The sequence below is a fragment of the Scaptodrosophila lebanonensis genome, unplaced genomic scaffold (assembly GCF_003285725.1).
Source record: "Scaptodrosophila lebanonensis strain 11010-0011.00,11010-0021.00 unplaced genomic scaffold, SlebRS2 tig00000001-arrow-pilon, whole genome shotgun sequence".
In the NCBI taxonomy this organism is placed as follows: domain Eukaryota; kingdom Metazoa; phylum Arthropoda; class Insecta; order Diptera; family Drosophilidae; genus Scaptodrosophila; species Scaptodrosophila lebanonensis.
In genome coordinates, this window is record NW_022060529.1 from 5,970,252 (window position 1) to 5,987,606 (window position 17,355).

Here is a 17,355-nt window from a genome sequence, read left to right on the forward strand (position 1 = left end):
CTTCTAATTACACAAAAATAGAATCGCGTGCACGGATAATTTGTCTTTTAGGATTGAAAATTGACATGAGGTCAAATAAGCCTAACGCACTGTAGTTTTCTACCTTCTTAATTAAAGCAAACAGCAGTCCTCGCAATTACCTTAGTATATTTAATTAGCATTGTGATGTGCTTTTAATTTCATTACAAGTCTACCCACAAAACTCCCGCTCTTGTATTTTATAATGTAATTTATTAAACCCGACCCCTGATGCAGCCCAGCATAATTGCTCATGTCACCTCGCCCTTCCTCTCTGCATCCCAGAAAAACAGAGGCTTTAAAGGCAACCTTTATCATTCTGTCATCGTGACAGCACATTGAAAACTTTTTTGTAAGGCATTTATTCATGCTCATCATCAATAATAAATGTTGTTAAATTAAAAGAACAATGTCATAATAGCGATTCTTGAATACAAAATTGTCTGAAAAGTGACTTACATGCTGCAACAGGAGCTTCATTATACTTGTACACTTTGTTTAGGTCTAATATTTGTGTGTTGCTATGTAACCTTTTTGACTTGAACTTTGACTGCTATCGAGTTTCTATACTTTCCCAAATCATCTTCGGTATAATCTCTGGCCACACACACTCGGCTGCCCTTGTCGCTGTATTCCATTTTCAACAGTTTTCTTTTTCCACGAATTTTTTCAAACCAACAAATTTCACGCAAATTACTAGCTATGCTGCACAACGTGTCGTATACTTGATATATTAACGTAGCAAAAGACAAGACCCATCACTCATATCATATGAGTTTGCAAGCGGATTTATACAGGGTGCGCCATCTTTTATGTCGGTATGCAAACATTGAATATCCTTGAAAATAAACAACCGATTTTCAAGTATGAGATATTTTTATTTAATTTGGTTCTGTACAATTTCTTGAACTGAGGTTTTCAACACTGGTCTACTCAAGTCAATCGGTTCACTAATGACAAAGTTATTCAATATCTACATACCGGCATAAAAGATGGCGGACCCTGTATCAACAACCTGCACTCACCTGTGGGGCATGGCCTCCTCCTTTTTGAATATGTTGCGAATCTCGTCACCGTCGAAGACAAACAGCAAATCGGGATGCCCAATCAGTCCGCCTACCTTCGCCATTTTGCCGTAATTTACATGCAGCTCTTGCATCACTTTATCCAGTTCACTTATTTTATACGGACCTGTGCAAAAAAACAAAACAAAAAAAAAATGGAGGCCACAAATGTTAATGAAAATTGACATCACGCCTGAAATGCGTTGCGCTTGCTTACCAATTAGGGGCGCAAAGCGCCAGGAATTGCCTATTAGAGGCAACGGACGTGGTCCCGGCACATCGGAGTACGGACGCACACCTGTGTTCACACGCACTGTTGTTGGGGGTGTCGCCACCACCGCTGGTGCTGCTGTTGCACTCGTTTTTGTGCTGCAAAATATGAATATACTTGTATTTAATCAATAAAAACAACAAATGAATGCCAAAGTCGAGCAGGCTCAACTCTTAAATACCCTGTACCACACCACAAAAAATAAATTAATTTAATTGTATTAATTAAATAATTTAATTAATTAATTTTTGGATTAAGATTATCTAAATTAAATATAACATATTCCATACATGCATACATACATTTACATCAGAATCGTGCCAATGCGTGTTTGTGTACTTGTACATATGTATGTATGCATTGGGCCTGGTTATACGGCTAGAACTTTCTTTCTGATCAACCTATCATAATGAACTTGGTATACGGATATATAATCACTAATTGGATGTGTTTACCAAATTTTAGTTCAAAATTGCAAGAATTACGGGAGTTATAGAAAATCGTGAATAGGGGGGGAGTGGGGGGATGCATCGGGAAAAATGAAGAAACTCGTCCTTTCTCGGACTCAGGAGAATCTGTATACCAAGTTTAGTTATTCTAGCTCTTATACGTTCTGAGATCCTTGCGTTCATACAGACAGACGGACAGACAGACGGGCAGACTATATCGACTCGGCTTGTCATGCTGATCAAGAATATATATACTTTGTGGGGTCTGCCTCGCCTTCTTCTGTGTGCTACATGTACACTCGCACAAAACTAATATACCCTTGTAGCCTTTGGGTACAGGGTATAAAAAAATGATGTAATTAACGAGTACAGCGCTCTCACTAATGACCAAATTGGCTGCTAGGACTTCAAAGTTCCTTCATAATATCATGAACAAATGAGGAAGGGTGTTTAAAAAAAGCTCAGGCCGTGCTGCGCAGTTACAAATATATGCAAAATAGCAGTAAAGTAATGTACTGAAATTTAACAGCAATCAGCACTTTTTCATCATTTAAATTGTCAGTATACCCTGCACCCGAAGGTAAAACGGCATTATGAAATCGTTCCATTATTGTATCAATCAAAAGACTGCTTTGTAATACATAATAAGTAATTTAAAAGCTCATCTAGCCAAAAGGGTGCACTGAGTGTACGAATCGATATAAATCGTTATATAAAGGGAAGGCAAGGGCTCCACTTACCTGGCCAATTGGGGTATTGGCATCTGCCATGGTTGCCGTCGCGACTTCTGCTCTTGCTTTGGCTCTCGCTGCTCCCCCAACGCACCAGACGCAATTGGTGTTTCGATTTTGTTTTCTATGCTTACACCGTCAGGTTGCGGTGGCTGTGGGGGCGGAGGTAGCCTTGCTCCGGCTGCTGTGCTGGGGGGCAAATGGGCGGAGACGGAGTAGGCGGTGCGCCTAACGAGCGCCGTCGCTCTTTTGCGTAGAGTTGACATTTTCTTGTTGTACGGTTATGGTCTGCTGTAAAAATGAGGATTTATATTTTTAATATCGCCACCATTACTATCGCACATAAAGATTGTTGGTTTTGTGTATCGATTTATTCATCCAGATGTACGGGAGTGTGTAGATCAGTTTTTCTCGTGTCAATTAACAATAGTTACCCTTAATAATTAACACACAATAACCTGGAAATCAATTGCGGCTTTTCTGACACTTCTTCAAGATTCGTGTTATATTTTTTAAATTATTTGCTTAACACCAACTATTCACATAAAACATTCGCTTGCGTTGTCTTCGCTGCCATTCAAATTATAATACGAATTCACAACTCTAGTAAAACACACATAACACAATAAATACCAAACAAGGCAATCTTCCAAACCAATGACTGTCTTTCGTAAGTTAAACATAAATAGAGGCAAGACCAATAAAAGCCAATATTTTGAATATTTCATGCACACAAAGCCAAGTCATTGTTATTTGTATATTTATGCAGATCGCTCAAAAAGATCGCTTCTTGTATACAATACAGTAAAGCATTTAGCCACCTCAATTAGATGAACCTCAGTTAGATACAGTTTTAATATTTGATTGAAAACTCTTGTTTCCCTAACTTTGAGGGTTTAAACAAAGTTCTTTGTGCTTAGACAATCAGGTCTATGTCGCTATGTGTCATAATATATACATATGTGCTTATAACGTCGGGCACGAGGTATTGCCGTACTTCACAGTTCAGTACACAGTGACTCGCAAATATAACTAGCTACTTAAAACCATAGCAAGGACTGCGCGCTGCATTTTTGTGGTCTGTCTTTGAATGCATTTTGCAATATGGCAGGCATGGGGCTGATAGAAATCAAACAGTCAATAAAAGTAATGAACGAATATAAAGTACGCATATAAACATTCACACGCTCACACTCACACTGTTAAAGCTCGATAAATGTAGTTTAATGGCGCACGGTGCGTATGAGCAATGCGAATATTTCAACAGGTATATTCAACAAGGCTTTAGATTCCGAAACTGACTCTTGGCAATCGACAATAGAAATAATTTCTGACAGCAAGTAATTATTTGTTGGCTTTTAGGTGAAATTGAGTTTGTTGTTGCAACGGCTACTGTTGGTCTTATCGTCTCTACACGATGCTCACTGTCAACATTAGCTGTTCCCATGTCCTTGCCACTGACAGTTACCATATAAGTTGTGGTCGACCTTGAGCGCGCTTGCTACCTCAGCATAAGTACCTTCTGTCACACATGTGTAAATGAAAATGTGTGTAGCACAGCACACCTTTTTGGATTAAGATTAAATTCCAGCACCGCCTGAAATGTCAAGCAGCCTATCTGTCGCTGGCTGGGTGGCATACATATAGTATTTATAATTACCGTCATCTCTTTATAGGCAGAAACTCGCTTCAAACCAGCACTAAATTCTACATATTTGTGTGCAAAAAAGCTTCAGCCGGCAAATGGGCTACCATTTATATGATTACTCTTTAGTACTACTTGTCGATCTACCTGTAGAGATATCTATGTACAAGTGCTTTTTAAGAGATAGAGTCAATCAACCATCGAATTTTCTCATTCGTAAAAAGAATTACAACTTTTGCAATAAACAGTAACTTGGCTCACATCACACGCTATAAAAATTTGAGCTCAGCCATGCAAAACAAATACTCCTCGGTTCAACAAAGGCGCAACATTGGATGCTCAAGGCCATGTTGTACGCGTGATTTGCACCTCGGCCTGTTACTCACCCGAGTTGCTTTTACTTTTTTTAGAAACTTCTTAGCAAGTATGGGTTCTAATTGAATGAAAATGGCTTAATATACTAAGTATACAACGTTGCGGTCTTTGCTTCTCCTTAATTGCCTGATCAAACATTTAGTGCGAACTTTGTTTAAACAGTGATGTACGTGCGAGCCTGTGGGCTCTTGGCCTGGCTTGCAAATTGCTGCACAGTTCGTTGGTTCGGTATTGCAGTGGCAATACAAGTATTTTTCACTTCACTGTGATTTATTATTTATACTCTTTTATTCACGAATGGCGGCTGATTTTTGTTGTTGTCATTTTTGGGCTTAATTAAAAAAACATTTGTTGTTCGCTTGCGGTTTCTTTACACAAAACTCTTTACCTCTTTACTTCACTTGTTGATGTTAGTTTTTGTTGGATCGGTTGTCGGTTTCGCGCCGTCACGCAAGCATGCAATCTTGTTTTCGTGGTTTGCGCACGCCTTAGTGGAAAAAGCAAAAGGCAGCTATACGGCTATACGTTAGAAATGGATGAGACTCTCTCGGCGCTGCTGCCTCGTAGACCAACCGCGTCGTACTAAAAGCGATCGACTCGCTTCTTAGTCTACTTATACGCGCCGCTGCTTGCAGCTTTAATTCACTGGCCAGCAGTCTGTCTACGTGCCAACCTGCCCACATTCAGGTTCATCTACAGTGAAACACGCTACAATAAAAAACACTTTTATTCAATGTCTCACACGCAACAATTATTATAAAAAAGCAACATTTTTTAAGAGACACTCTTAGTGCTCTGCTCGAAAATAGAAATGTTCATTTCGATGTAAAGCTTTTGCTTACCAATCGTGTTGTGTGATCCAACTTGGCTATTAGCTACTGTACCTGCCAGAGCTGATGAGCCATTCAACATTCAAGGCTAACTAACACTCTCACTTATCTCTTTACATGAGCTTGGCTGTTAGTCGGCTTGTTTCATATCTGAGTGCTAATTTCTTGGCGCATCAGCAGGCGGGACAGCTCCCAAATCTTCCGGTTCCATTTGTGTTTTGATTTGTGCTCGGGTGCTAATATCAATTTAGACACTGCATTTAGATACTGCAGCAATGACTTGGCATTATTCGAATTTGAAGTGCAAATTTATTTAATATGTATTATTGTTGATTTTGCACAATTTTATATTTTATATAAGACTTCCTCAATATACAACTGAAACTACGAGCAGACAGACTAAATAATTTGCACACAAATGCGTTCAAGTAACAATGCTACAAAAAAAAGAAAGTTTTTACTTCCATAAATCTGAATAAATTTAAGAATTTGTGTGCGACCTTCTTGATTAGAATTTAAGAATTTGTGAGCAAATTATTTGCTTGCCCGACCTTCTGAAATAAAATTAAAGTATTTGTGTGCAAATTATTTGCTTGCCTATCTCCTACTTAAAATCTATCAAACTATTATAAATATTGTCTACGACGCGACAGCTCGGCTCGGCAGTACAAAGTCTCATTAGAGATCCGCCACATTATGTTCATTATGTTGAATGAGCTATCATTACATCTTAATAAAGATGGATCAACCACCCGCCGCCAGCCCGTACATCAGCATTTAATCAAAAAAATTACTTTTAAAAAAAGCTCTATCCACTGACCTTGCTTAGTTACATTTTTGCGAAAAGGAAACTAAACAAGCATGCAATTCAGGCTGTGGGTGCCGAATCCTTTATGCTCTTGCAAATTTTAAAAGCAGAAAAATGAACATAAACCGACCTGACTTAAGCTTTGCTTAATCAACAAAAACCTTTCCAATACCTTATATCAATATAATCAGCTATGTATATAACAAAATGTTTTGATAACACTAAGTTTTATGGTTTGAAAAAAAAAGTTATCTCAGTTGTTCACAAAACGAGCGAAAGTGCAAGAGCAATCAATAAATTGCCAAGCTAAATAGTAATAGTTTTAAGAGTTTGCAGCTTAAAGAAGTTTTATTAATTCAAGCTTAACGGAAACAATAAAATCTGAAAACCATACAAACGCATCTCGCAATTCACTGTCGTAATATAGATATTTAAAAACTTGTCAAAAAATGTGCGATACACACCATTTGGATGCCTTCAAGAGCTGCGAGCTTGAGCATATAATCGTCGGACCTATACTTAGACCCTTACGTACCCCCAAGTGCTAAGTGAGAGTGGCACATGCTGAAATTTCCGTTACACCTAAATATTGCGCAACTCCACAAAATATAACTATAAAACTGCTGGTCAAGTGTAAATGTAAACAACGGACGTTTGACCAATGGCCACAAATCAAAATCAAAACATAACATTTATAACAAATTTACATGTGCCGGTGTGATGCGATATGTTAGCTTTAATTAGCGTCTGTGCCCCAATACAACAAATATTTGCACTCTATACGGCGCCATTCTCTACACTCTTTGTGCCACGCTTTCTCTATGGAACTCCAGTCCTAGTTTTTTCCACTTGAATTGGTAATGTAACCAAGGCAGCCAGCCGCCGTATTATGCCATCGCATGCGGCCACCGTGACTTCGCAATTTCCGTGCTGTGGATACCACAGTGTACAACCACAATGTGCATGTAGCATGCAACAACTCTGCTATGCAATTCGGACCTAAATATGCCCGCCCTACTTCTATAATAATGCTGATGATGACAAATTGCTGCCACAATCTGGGAAGCGTTAGTTGTGCAATGTGCGTAATACTCGTACTCGAACAATTGAAAGACCTGCAATCTAGCCTTTTCTAGCCTAAATAAAGAGCCGGTATGTAGTCGCAGTAACAAAAGATTCACACACAGCCCTAAAGATGTTTCAAAACTGCACTGCTACAGTGAGGCTGTACACACATGCTTTAGGTACGAGTACATATAATCGAATAACAATTTGAACATTTCTGATTATCATACATGTTATTACAGTTCATTTCACTTATTAATTATTAAATCAACAAATAAGGGCTGTCAACATAGATTATAATCTACAATACGGCACAATTTCTCGAAACGTGGGGGCCAAGCTATTGTCAAATGTGGTCAGAGACCAAAGTTTCCTAGAAATTAGTAAGTAGAAAGAAAAAATTGAATTTACATTTTATTGAATAGCTTCTTGGATTACTTAGGAGGAGAAGACAAATTAGAAAGAAGAGAGAACAGTATATGTAGAGTATAAAAAAGAGTTCGCTGGAAAATGAGAAAGATCATTATTTATTGAACACAGAACTCAAGCACGTTTAAAATTAGCAAAAATTGCTGCTGGACCAGACTCACTGCGTTCCTGATGCTTTTTATATGCATATCTACTAATATATTATCTATCAGCCATAACAAAAATCATATTTACCAATTTGGTTTTGAAATTTGAATTTGAAATTGAAATTGAAAATTTCTGTCTAATCGGACTATTTAAAAAATACTAGTATGTTTGTAGCTGCCACTAGAATCATGAAGTTTGAGAGGAGTTCTTATAATAGGAACTACATAATTATATTTAAGGAAAATTTATTAATGTGCATTTATCATATAAATGATTAAATGGCTTAAAATCAAAATTGGTGGATAACTGTAAAAATACTTTTGGAACAGCAAGCAAAACAAATCAAATTGTTGTACTTCGCATTGATTTTGGACAGTGTAATGGTGTTTGCTGTTAGCTTTTCATTACAATCCGTCAGCTTAATGCGGCATAGTCACATAACCTTTAATTTCTTGCTTTTAAGATAGATGGATGCCTTTGTGCCAACTCTTGTTGTGGCGCGTACGCCTTGACTTCCCAACTTGAATTTTAGCAGCCTGAGCTCCACTGGGCTTTTAGGCTTTTTTTAAACCTGCCATTTGGGTCACTCGCCCTATTCGCCAGTTTGACCCGCGTACACACGCAACTGACTGACTGACGGCCCCAAAAAACAGATGCCCCAGCTCGGTAAAATTGGGCAGCAACTAGCAACGCAAGTTGCGCCTTAAACACGAACATTTTATAAACAACATAACAACTAATTACACAGACGATTATTGCGAAATCTATGTGACTCTTTCATTCACATTCCTGCCGTAATACTTGAGGCCCCGCTAAATCGTTAGCTATAAACTTTGTGTACAATTGAAATCATTTAATTGCTAATAATAATAAGTAATATAGCTCTGTTGATTTGGCATGGCTATGGATAGTCAAAAAATGTAAAACCAATTACAAAGGTTTTAATTCATTTCTTGACTTCCAGCCGGCAAAAATGCAAACTATGTAGAAATGCGTTTATTGGGTATGGGCAGGCGGTAATGAAAAGCTAATAGAAATCTTGCCATAAATCTCCAACACATGAACGCGTGTTTCATTGTTGGAAGGCCCGTGCTGTCAGGCAATTAAAGATGGCTTTTTTGCGACTTTTTATGGGTTGTCATTCAACAGTCCAGTACTCTTGTTTATAAATTTAGCATCATTCAGCACTAAAACCCGTTTTTATGGTCAATTACAGTTTCCTCGATGATTTGGATCGGTTAGGCGCAAAGGATTATCAACCGACCGAACAGGATATCCTGCGCACTCGTGTAAAGACCACCGGCATTGTCGAAGTGCACTTCTCGTTCAAAAATCTCAACTTCAAGTAAGTAATCGCTATTCTTTGTTGGTTTATACCTGTTCGTGTTCATTATAATGCTATTTAACTTTCAGATTGTTTGATGTGGGCGGCCAACGTTCTGAGCGCAAGAAATGGATACATTGCTTTGAAGATGTTACAGCGATTATATTCTGCGTGGCCATGTCTGAATATGATCAGGTCTTGCACGAAGATGAAACTACGGTAAGTAATCGAATTTATATAATGGATCTAGGTATTTGTGATAGCGTTTTGAATGGCATCTAATTCAACTGTAATTCAACTATTTTTTTATAAACAGTAGAAGAGAACTTATACCTGCATTTCCTTCCCTTACAGAACCGGATGCAAGAGTCATTAAAGCTGTTTGACTCCATTTGCAATAACAAATGGTTCACAGATACTTCAATCATATTGTTCTTGAACAAGAAAGATTTATTCGAGGATAAAATACGCAAAAGTCCCCTTACAATTTGCTTCCCCGAATATACAGGTGGGTTTGGAAACAACCATCGACTATTAACTAATGTAACTTGATTAATTATTTGTATATCTACTGTACACAGGCGGTCAAGAGTATGGAGAAGCAGCTGCCTATATACAAGCTCAATTCGAAGCGAAAAACAAATCAACCTCGAAAGAAATTTACTGCCACATGACGTGCGCAACAGATACCAACAACATTCAGTTTGTTTTCGATGCTGTTACTGATGTCATCATAGCAAACAATTTGCGCGGCTGTGGTCTATACTAAGGAGCGGAATTGGAGCAGCCGAACCCCTTCTATACACGTATTAGCAGCGCGGGAGCACAACAACCCACCAGCATTGATCAAAAACGAGTTATGACAGATTCAACACGACAGCCCAAAGAACTTGTATTTGTTTAGATAAGGAAATCCCAAAAATGATGACTACAATTGATGCAGCAGAACATGAACACAAACACAAACAGAAACAGAAACGGAGACACAAACACAGGAAACGGCAGTTATTTAAAACGCATTTGCATCGTATAGGATTACATTACATGCAAGTACGAAACAGGCGCTTAAACCATGTATAAACGCACATTTATGACATGCTTTATACACGCACACCGACAAACATACATACACGTACATAAATAATAATAACAACCATGCACACTATTTACATTATTTATGCCATCAACGATGCATTGCCATGTCCTTGTACAAGTTATGAACGTACTATAAATGTAACGATGTAATGATACAGCAAATGAACAAACCAAAAAGAAACACTCTAACATTTAAGCCTGATTAACGATAAAGCTGATATAAAGTGAAATGCGAAAGCACACAAGCTCTATCTCTATTGTATTTACAATGAAAAAGAAACAAAAAAACGAAAAACGAAATTATACATAAATGTTAATAAGTAACTATATATGATTATAAATGCGTTCCAGCCGTCTCACATAACTTTCGTAAAATACCAGCGCCAGCCGGTCAAGTGTTGACTTTATTTTTTGCGAAATAAATGTAAATCATAATTCGACGAATCTGTATAGAACCTATGCTGGTTGTTCTGTATCGAGGCGAATAAAAAATAAACAGCTTTTCACTATTCAGTGAAGGGTTTCATAATATGTATACACAGTATGAAAGAAAAAATAGGCAGCAGCGGACAATGAAGAAAAACAGAGGAATGAAAAGAAAACCAGTATACCACCTTGCAGTGCAATGTCAAATAAACGCACACAAACACACACTAATACATTACGCACACATTTGAGAACTCTTTGATTGTGTACGTCATTATACAATATTATGTAGTTATAGCATAGTTACCTATTATTTGTTCAATTTATGTTGCAATGTCAAATATGCGCGCACACAAACATACACAAACACACACACACATCAAAACTATCTTTAATTTGTAATTTATTATGATCTAAATATAGTATAATTCTCTATAATTTGTTGCATTTATGTACATAGCAACGTCGACTTTAAAAGTATTCAACATAACCATGGGTTATCGCACAATATTAGGTTTGCTCTCTTCTATAAATTGTCACTTCATGCAGTCTTGCAGCGTCCTTTGGTCACAGCAAATAATTATAATTAATCTTTTAATTGATTCTAATGATTTATACAAAATAAAACGATTACTGTTATTAGACAATTACCCAGTTAATTATAATTACGAAAGGCGCTCAACTTGCTAAAAATAAATGTGAGGTGCACAAAAAGTAATAGTACATGCCTATAATACATAACTTATTACACATAATGCATACTCAAACAATTTTATTATCAACATAATGTGTTTATTTCCTAAATTAATTGTAATTTATATGTATTTAGCAAATGGCATTTAACACGTTAAAGCTCCGCAATGCTAACGTTATACATTAATTACATTTATTACGTATGCATGTATGTATGTATGTATTATTATTATCCTTATGCAGTCAACGCCCATGTGCATTTGATTTTATAGCAAAATGTACTCCAACACTTTAATTTTGCATATTATTTATTTAAAAACTAATTATTTATGGATATGCCGAGATCTTCCGCTCATTATCTGATTCTTTGCCAGCCCGATTGTTTGACAAAAGTCTCAATATTGTATTTATCTATTAATGCTTCAATATTTAAATGCAATTATATTTTTAGTAAATGCAGTGTAACTCACGATTCTATGTTTAGTAGCGAAATAACACATGTTTAATTAAATAATTTAATTGATACTGTATGTTTAAATAAAAGTAAATGCAATCGGCCCAGTGTAATTTAACAAACGTAAAATAGCATTTCAGTAAACTCTATAAAAACAGATATAAGGTTACGCATTTATTTGAGTACTGTATCATAGGGTTTAGCATTTTTACTTAAAATGAACTAAAGAATCACACTTACCGCACACACTGTAATATTAATCTCATATGTATTTTTTGTTCAAATTGTGAAATTCAAACAAAATAAAATACATTTTCAAATAAAACTATTTTATTCAAAAACAAATGAACTACATAACTTATTTCGCATTTGTTGCAGTACAACCTTTTAGTTTTACAAATTCATTGCAATTTATATAACTGCTGTGTCAAGGATTCTATTTACATGTGTATCTAAATACAGGTGTTATTAGAATGGAAGAGGAATGCATGGTTTAAAGCGCCCGCATACGCAAAGAGTGGATAAAAACAAAATGAAACGCATACAAGAAAACACAAAACATTTGACCATTTTTACAAAACAAAAAAAAAAACAACAAAAAAGTAAAATTCGATGAGAATTCAAAAGTTGAAATTGAATGATTGTAATTATATATATGAATATATATTTATTAACAATTTAATTAAAGCATTACGTACAACATGAAGATACATTTACACAAACTTGTAACTAAAGCTGGTGTAATTTGTGAATAGAAGTGGAGAAAAAACAAAAGAAACAAAAACCAATCTTAAAGAAAAAATATAAAGTAACAAAATCAGTCTAAATATACATATATACATACAAATATATATCGAGATATATATATTTACCTAAAAATAAAACTAACAACTACATACATATGAACTATATTTTTCTCAGAAGCTCTTTATTGAACATAGAAGTACACATTCTAATTACGCATATACATACATACACACATAAATAGATAAAACGTTCATACATACAAAAGACTCCGTATTTTTTACTAAAACCGACTATCATTTCCTCTCGCTTAGAATATCCAGCTCAACATTAAACTAAGTAAAAAAAATGAATGAAAAACAAAAATACAAACATAAAAATATGCCGCTTTCATTAATGATTCATAGCACCTAAATAAACCAATACCATTACTAAATGAAATATAATAATAATATAATATAATTTTTGCGAACACTTTGTAATTATAATATGACATAGTAGCTATAAATAAGTATGAAAGTCAGTATTACATTTTTCCTTACAGACATACTTATGTGTTTGTATTTTCAATCAAATAAACCGCATACACTTCACTAATTTTTCAAATAATTACAAAACTCACTAACGCAACATTTGCAGGACAAACTCATATTTTTCTAAAAGCTCATGCAAGATTTTGCTCCGATTTTTACTGAAACACAGACACAGGCCACAACACTACTACAAAAGTGTATAACCAATATTACTTTAATAGCAGTTAAACGGAATTTTTAAGCAAACGATAATATGAAAGTGCAATGTGCAACTGCAAATCAAAAGCCAGTGGCGAACATGACATAGAAATGGATTGTTTTTGAAAACACCTTATTTAGGTGATGCAAATTTTTAGCAACAAGCGAAAAAACTGCAACATAAAAAAAAAATTGTAATACATAACACAAAAATATATGTAGAGAGAAGAGAGGAAGCGATCAAATACGCATGTGGGATATGAAGAGATGTTTATGAACGAGAGTTTATAGGTAGACAAGCATAAGATATTATATCTAATTTGTAGCCTAACTCAAATTGCTTTAGTTGTCCAACCATCAAATTTATGTGTCATATATGTATGTATATTAAAACTAAATACTTTAATTTGAAAATTATGTGGTAAAGAAATGAACAAATACCTATGCACAAGCTTGCAGTTAAAAGCTATTTGTTTGTTTTCAGGGGTCAATGGTAAAATGTAATTTTCAACCTGTTCAAACCAATTTTCAACATGTGCATAGTCCTCAGCTCTGAACCAAGAAAAGTGTAGCTGAATCCCTATATGAAGTTTTTTAATTGAAACGAACAGAGGTAAACTGAACTTACTAAAATAATGGATATTGAAATGAAATTGAATCGTTGAATTAAAAATTTGAATTTAATATAAAAAATAACATGAAAAATAATGAAAAACCAAAGTAAAATGTTTCTATGTAAAAGAAACTTAAAGTGTTAGAGATCATCTAAAATTTAAATAAAATTAAATAAAAACATGTTTTTCTTCGTTTTCATTTAAAAATATATATCAATGTGGATTCGTCATCACACAAATAAGTATGTAGCCAAAGGGTTAAAAGGCGTACAAGTATATTTGTATACAGAGTATATAGATACTGTATATAAAGCAAGAATCTGGATTTACATCATCATTCATTAATTTGTATTGCAATTTTCATCATCGTAGAAGTGAATTACAGAAAATTAGACATCTTACTCAGTATTTGCAGTTGTTTTACGAGTTAAGTTGGAATGCCACACTACATTCAAGTCACAGGCTTATCTGAGGACAGTGCTTGGTGTTGTGTTCCTCCATAAATTCATTGTCTGTTCTTCAATACCTGCCATATAGATGGTTATGCACAATCTTTTTAACGTTTTGGGCTTAAATTATAACGATATTTTCCACCACTCACAGCCAAACTCTCCTTAAAATCTTTCTTTTCAGCGATCTCCGGCAGAATCTCTGATAAATAAAACCGGCTCCTGTTTTTGTTTGCTTTTTATTAATTTGTAGTAAATTAATTAGCCATTAATAAATACGGAATTTCGTTTCTCTGATAATTGATTCATTAAGAAATTTAGTTTGCTTTTTACGCCTCTGGACAGTTGGCAAGTTAAATTTCTTCAATGGGACGGAAGCGTATTTTAGATATTAATTTAATTTGATTATAATTTTCCTATTCTGGCTCCTTACCTTATAGGCTTTATTGTTAAGTTTGTATTAATTCATCTACTTGTATGTCAACAGCCTATGCTTATCGACATAAAATAAAAATTACAAACGAGTACTTGTTCTGTACCTCTTCGTCTGTTCTTTATTTGGATAGATTAATAGCAGAATATTTTAATGCTATTTTAAAAGTTTCATATTTTTTATTATAGGTTAAATTAGGGTGGCTATTGCAAACACTTTTATTCTAACAGTTTCTTTTTCGACTTGGGCGTCGAAATAGTTCGCAATGAAACTCGCCGTGGTGTTCTGGTCTGATGCTTTGGCGTCGTGGGCTTAGCCGCCTCGACAACCGCCGACTCATCGTCCTGTGTATCTTCATAGACCAAGCGAATGTCTTCGGTACGATCGCTGGAGATTTCATTGAGTGTCAATTCTGGCGGGGGCGTTGACACATTAGGGATTTCTTTAACCGGTGTTTTAAGCTTCAACGTGGTTGGTATTGGTGTAACTCCGTCCTCTAGTGGCCAGGCATCCATGGCCTCCTCCACCACAACTGGCGAGTTTACTGGCATTGGCGTTTCAATGAGTACCCGTGGCGTGCGTCGCACAGCGATCGGCGTGGCATGTTTGGCAGACTGTGACTTGGGTGTATGTGTATTGTTGCTACTGCTTCCTGGTGTACGTGGCTGTCGGCGAACTTGAATGGGAGTAACGGGACGACACTTTTTTTCCGGTGACTCGAACTTCTCCTCGGAACTGATAATTTCTTTAGACATGACAATCTCTACAGGCAGAGGTAGTGATATGGGCAGTAAATTGGCTGGTTGTTTTGGTTTACCTTGCAGAGACTCCGCTTCTAAGTTTGCTTTTCGTTTGATTGCAATCGGCGTTGGTCCCTTGTTGCAAGTGACGGCGGATGTTGATTCCGCACATTCAGTGGTCTTTCCTATCATAGGAGTAACTTTGCGCGGTGAGTGGCGGATTGCTATGGGCGTGGGTTTATCTGATTTTTGAATAGTCGGGTTGGTAGAAGAAGACGTTATGATCTCCACTGTGTTTGATTTTTGCTTCTCGTGTAGCGGCCGACGTACGCCTATTTCATCCGATGACGGCTTACGTGTCTTCTGTTTTTTTGATTTCTTGTTTGTTTGGGGCGCATTTTCTGAAAGCTGTGCAACAGCGCTCAACACTGTGTCCATTCCCTCATAGCGCTCCCCCAGTTCACTGGCCTCAAAAGTCAACAAGGAGCAGAACCCGTCTGTGCTGGAAACCACCAGCACATTACCATCACTGGACCACGTGACATCGGTCAGTCTTGTGTAGTGTATGTTCGAGACAATTGCAAATGGTACGGCCTGCTGGGTGTCATAGAAGAAAACCGAACTCTTAGTGGCTACAGCGTAAATAATGCGATAGGGCAGCTTTATCATTGGCGGATTCTTTTCGGCATTGTAAGGTCGCAGACTGTACAAAACTGGAGAGCAACGAACAGCCACGGTGTATTCATTGGGGAAGGGCAGTACAAATGACGGCTGGCTTAAGTTATAGCGACTGAAGCCATAAGTCGTATTTATGGGTTTCACAACACCGTCGTAATCTGTAATGCCCGAAGGCGTGAGAAGGAGCTTCCCATCCGGTGTAAAGCAGAGACGACGGAAAAATGTTTGCAACGTGCCATCGTGAAACAGGCGAACGCTTTTACCATAGAGCTCATGGTCCTCCTTCACAGGCAGTGTCGCCTTGCTGACGCGATGAAGTACCTTTTTAGTATTGGCATCGAAAATACGCAAATGCCTGTAAAAAAATAAATAATGAAGATCAACCGGTTTTAATTTACGGTTTAACGAATTACCTGTCTGTGCTCATTGTGGCAATAAACTGATTACACGGGTCCCATGCCACACCTTGAACATAGCCTTTGTGATCATCAAGAATATTCATTGACTTGCCCTTATGGACGTCCCACAACATAGCTGTGTTATCCACTGACCCAGTCACCAGAAACTGCGAGTTTGGCGCCCAGCTGAGATCATAAATATCCTCCCGATGACCACGCAGCACCTTTTGTGCTATCCATACCTCCTTGTCATGCCCGCTCTGTCCATCCGCATCTACAATGCTTAACACTTCATGCTCTGCCTTTTGCTTCCAAATAAATACTACACTGTCATCGTCACCGGATGCCAGAAGTTCTCCATTGGGGGACCAACGCACCGTGTTCACGGCACGCTGGTGTCGTGCCAAGTCCGCCGCCAGCTCCAAGTCAACTCCCTCACCATCCGCACTGCGATTCACGTACCAAATCAGTACATGGGTGTCTGTGCCGCCCGATGCTAACCGACAAATTGTTGGCTCCTGAAGCCCAACGGTTGCCAATTGAATATCTACGCTCAGAACAGGATCACGGTTGTGCCACGATATTTCAGGAATTTTACACTTCATTATTGGACCTTGCTTTAATAATATATCTGTATTTTCCGGGAGTCCTAAATAGCTATATAGCGTATTCGCGCCCAAATGTAGCTAGTGATGCGTCTCAGTAAAATAATGCTATAACCGATGTCAGAAGACTTTTTTAACT

The 17,355-nt window shown here is 36.9% G+C and overlaps 2 protein-coding genes across 5 annotated transcripts in view; one reads left to right on the forward strand and one right to left on the reverse strand.

Moving 5' to 3' along the window:
- LOC115634779 (G protein alpha o subunit) overlaps positions 1-12,404 on the forward strand; it is a 28,711-nt gene extending 16,307 nt beyond the window's left edge. For all 4 annotated transcript variants that reach the window (XM_030532674.1, XM_030532676.1, XM_030532675.1 and 1 more), the window contains 4 exons: positions 9,049-9,177; positions 9,246-9,375; positions 9,511-9,664; positions 9,738-12,404. In XM_030532674.1, the coding sequence (XP_030388534.1) occupies positions 9,049-9,177; positions 9,246-9,375; positions 9,511-9,664; positions 9,738-9,925 (601 nt within the window). In that variant the 3' untranslated portion in view covers positions 9,926-12,404. The remainder of the gene's footprint in view (positions 1-9,048; positions 9,178-9,245; positions 9,376-9,510; positions 9,665-9,737) is intronic.
- Positions 12,405-14,914: 2,510 nt separating this feature from the next.
- On the reverse strand, positions 14,915-17,307 carry LOC115627004 (chromatin assembly factor 1 subunit B). The gene is made up of 2 exons (XM_030522524.1): positions 16,627-17,307; positions 14,915-16,568 (listed from the first exon to the last, which is right to left on the reverse strand). The coding sequence occupies exons 1-2, from the start codon at positions 17,214-17,216 to the stop codon at positions 15,014-15,016; spliced, it is 2,145 nt and encodes a 714-aa protein (XP_030378384.1). The 5' UTR covers positions 17,217-17,307; the 3' UTR covers positions 14,915-15,013.
- Positions 17,308-17,355: the final 48 nt, after the last annotated feature.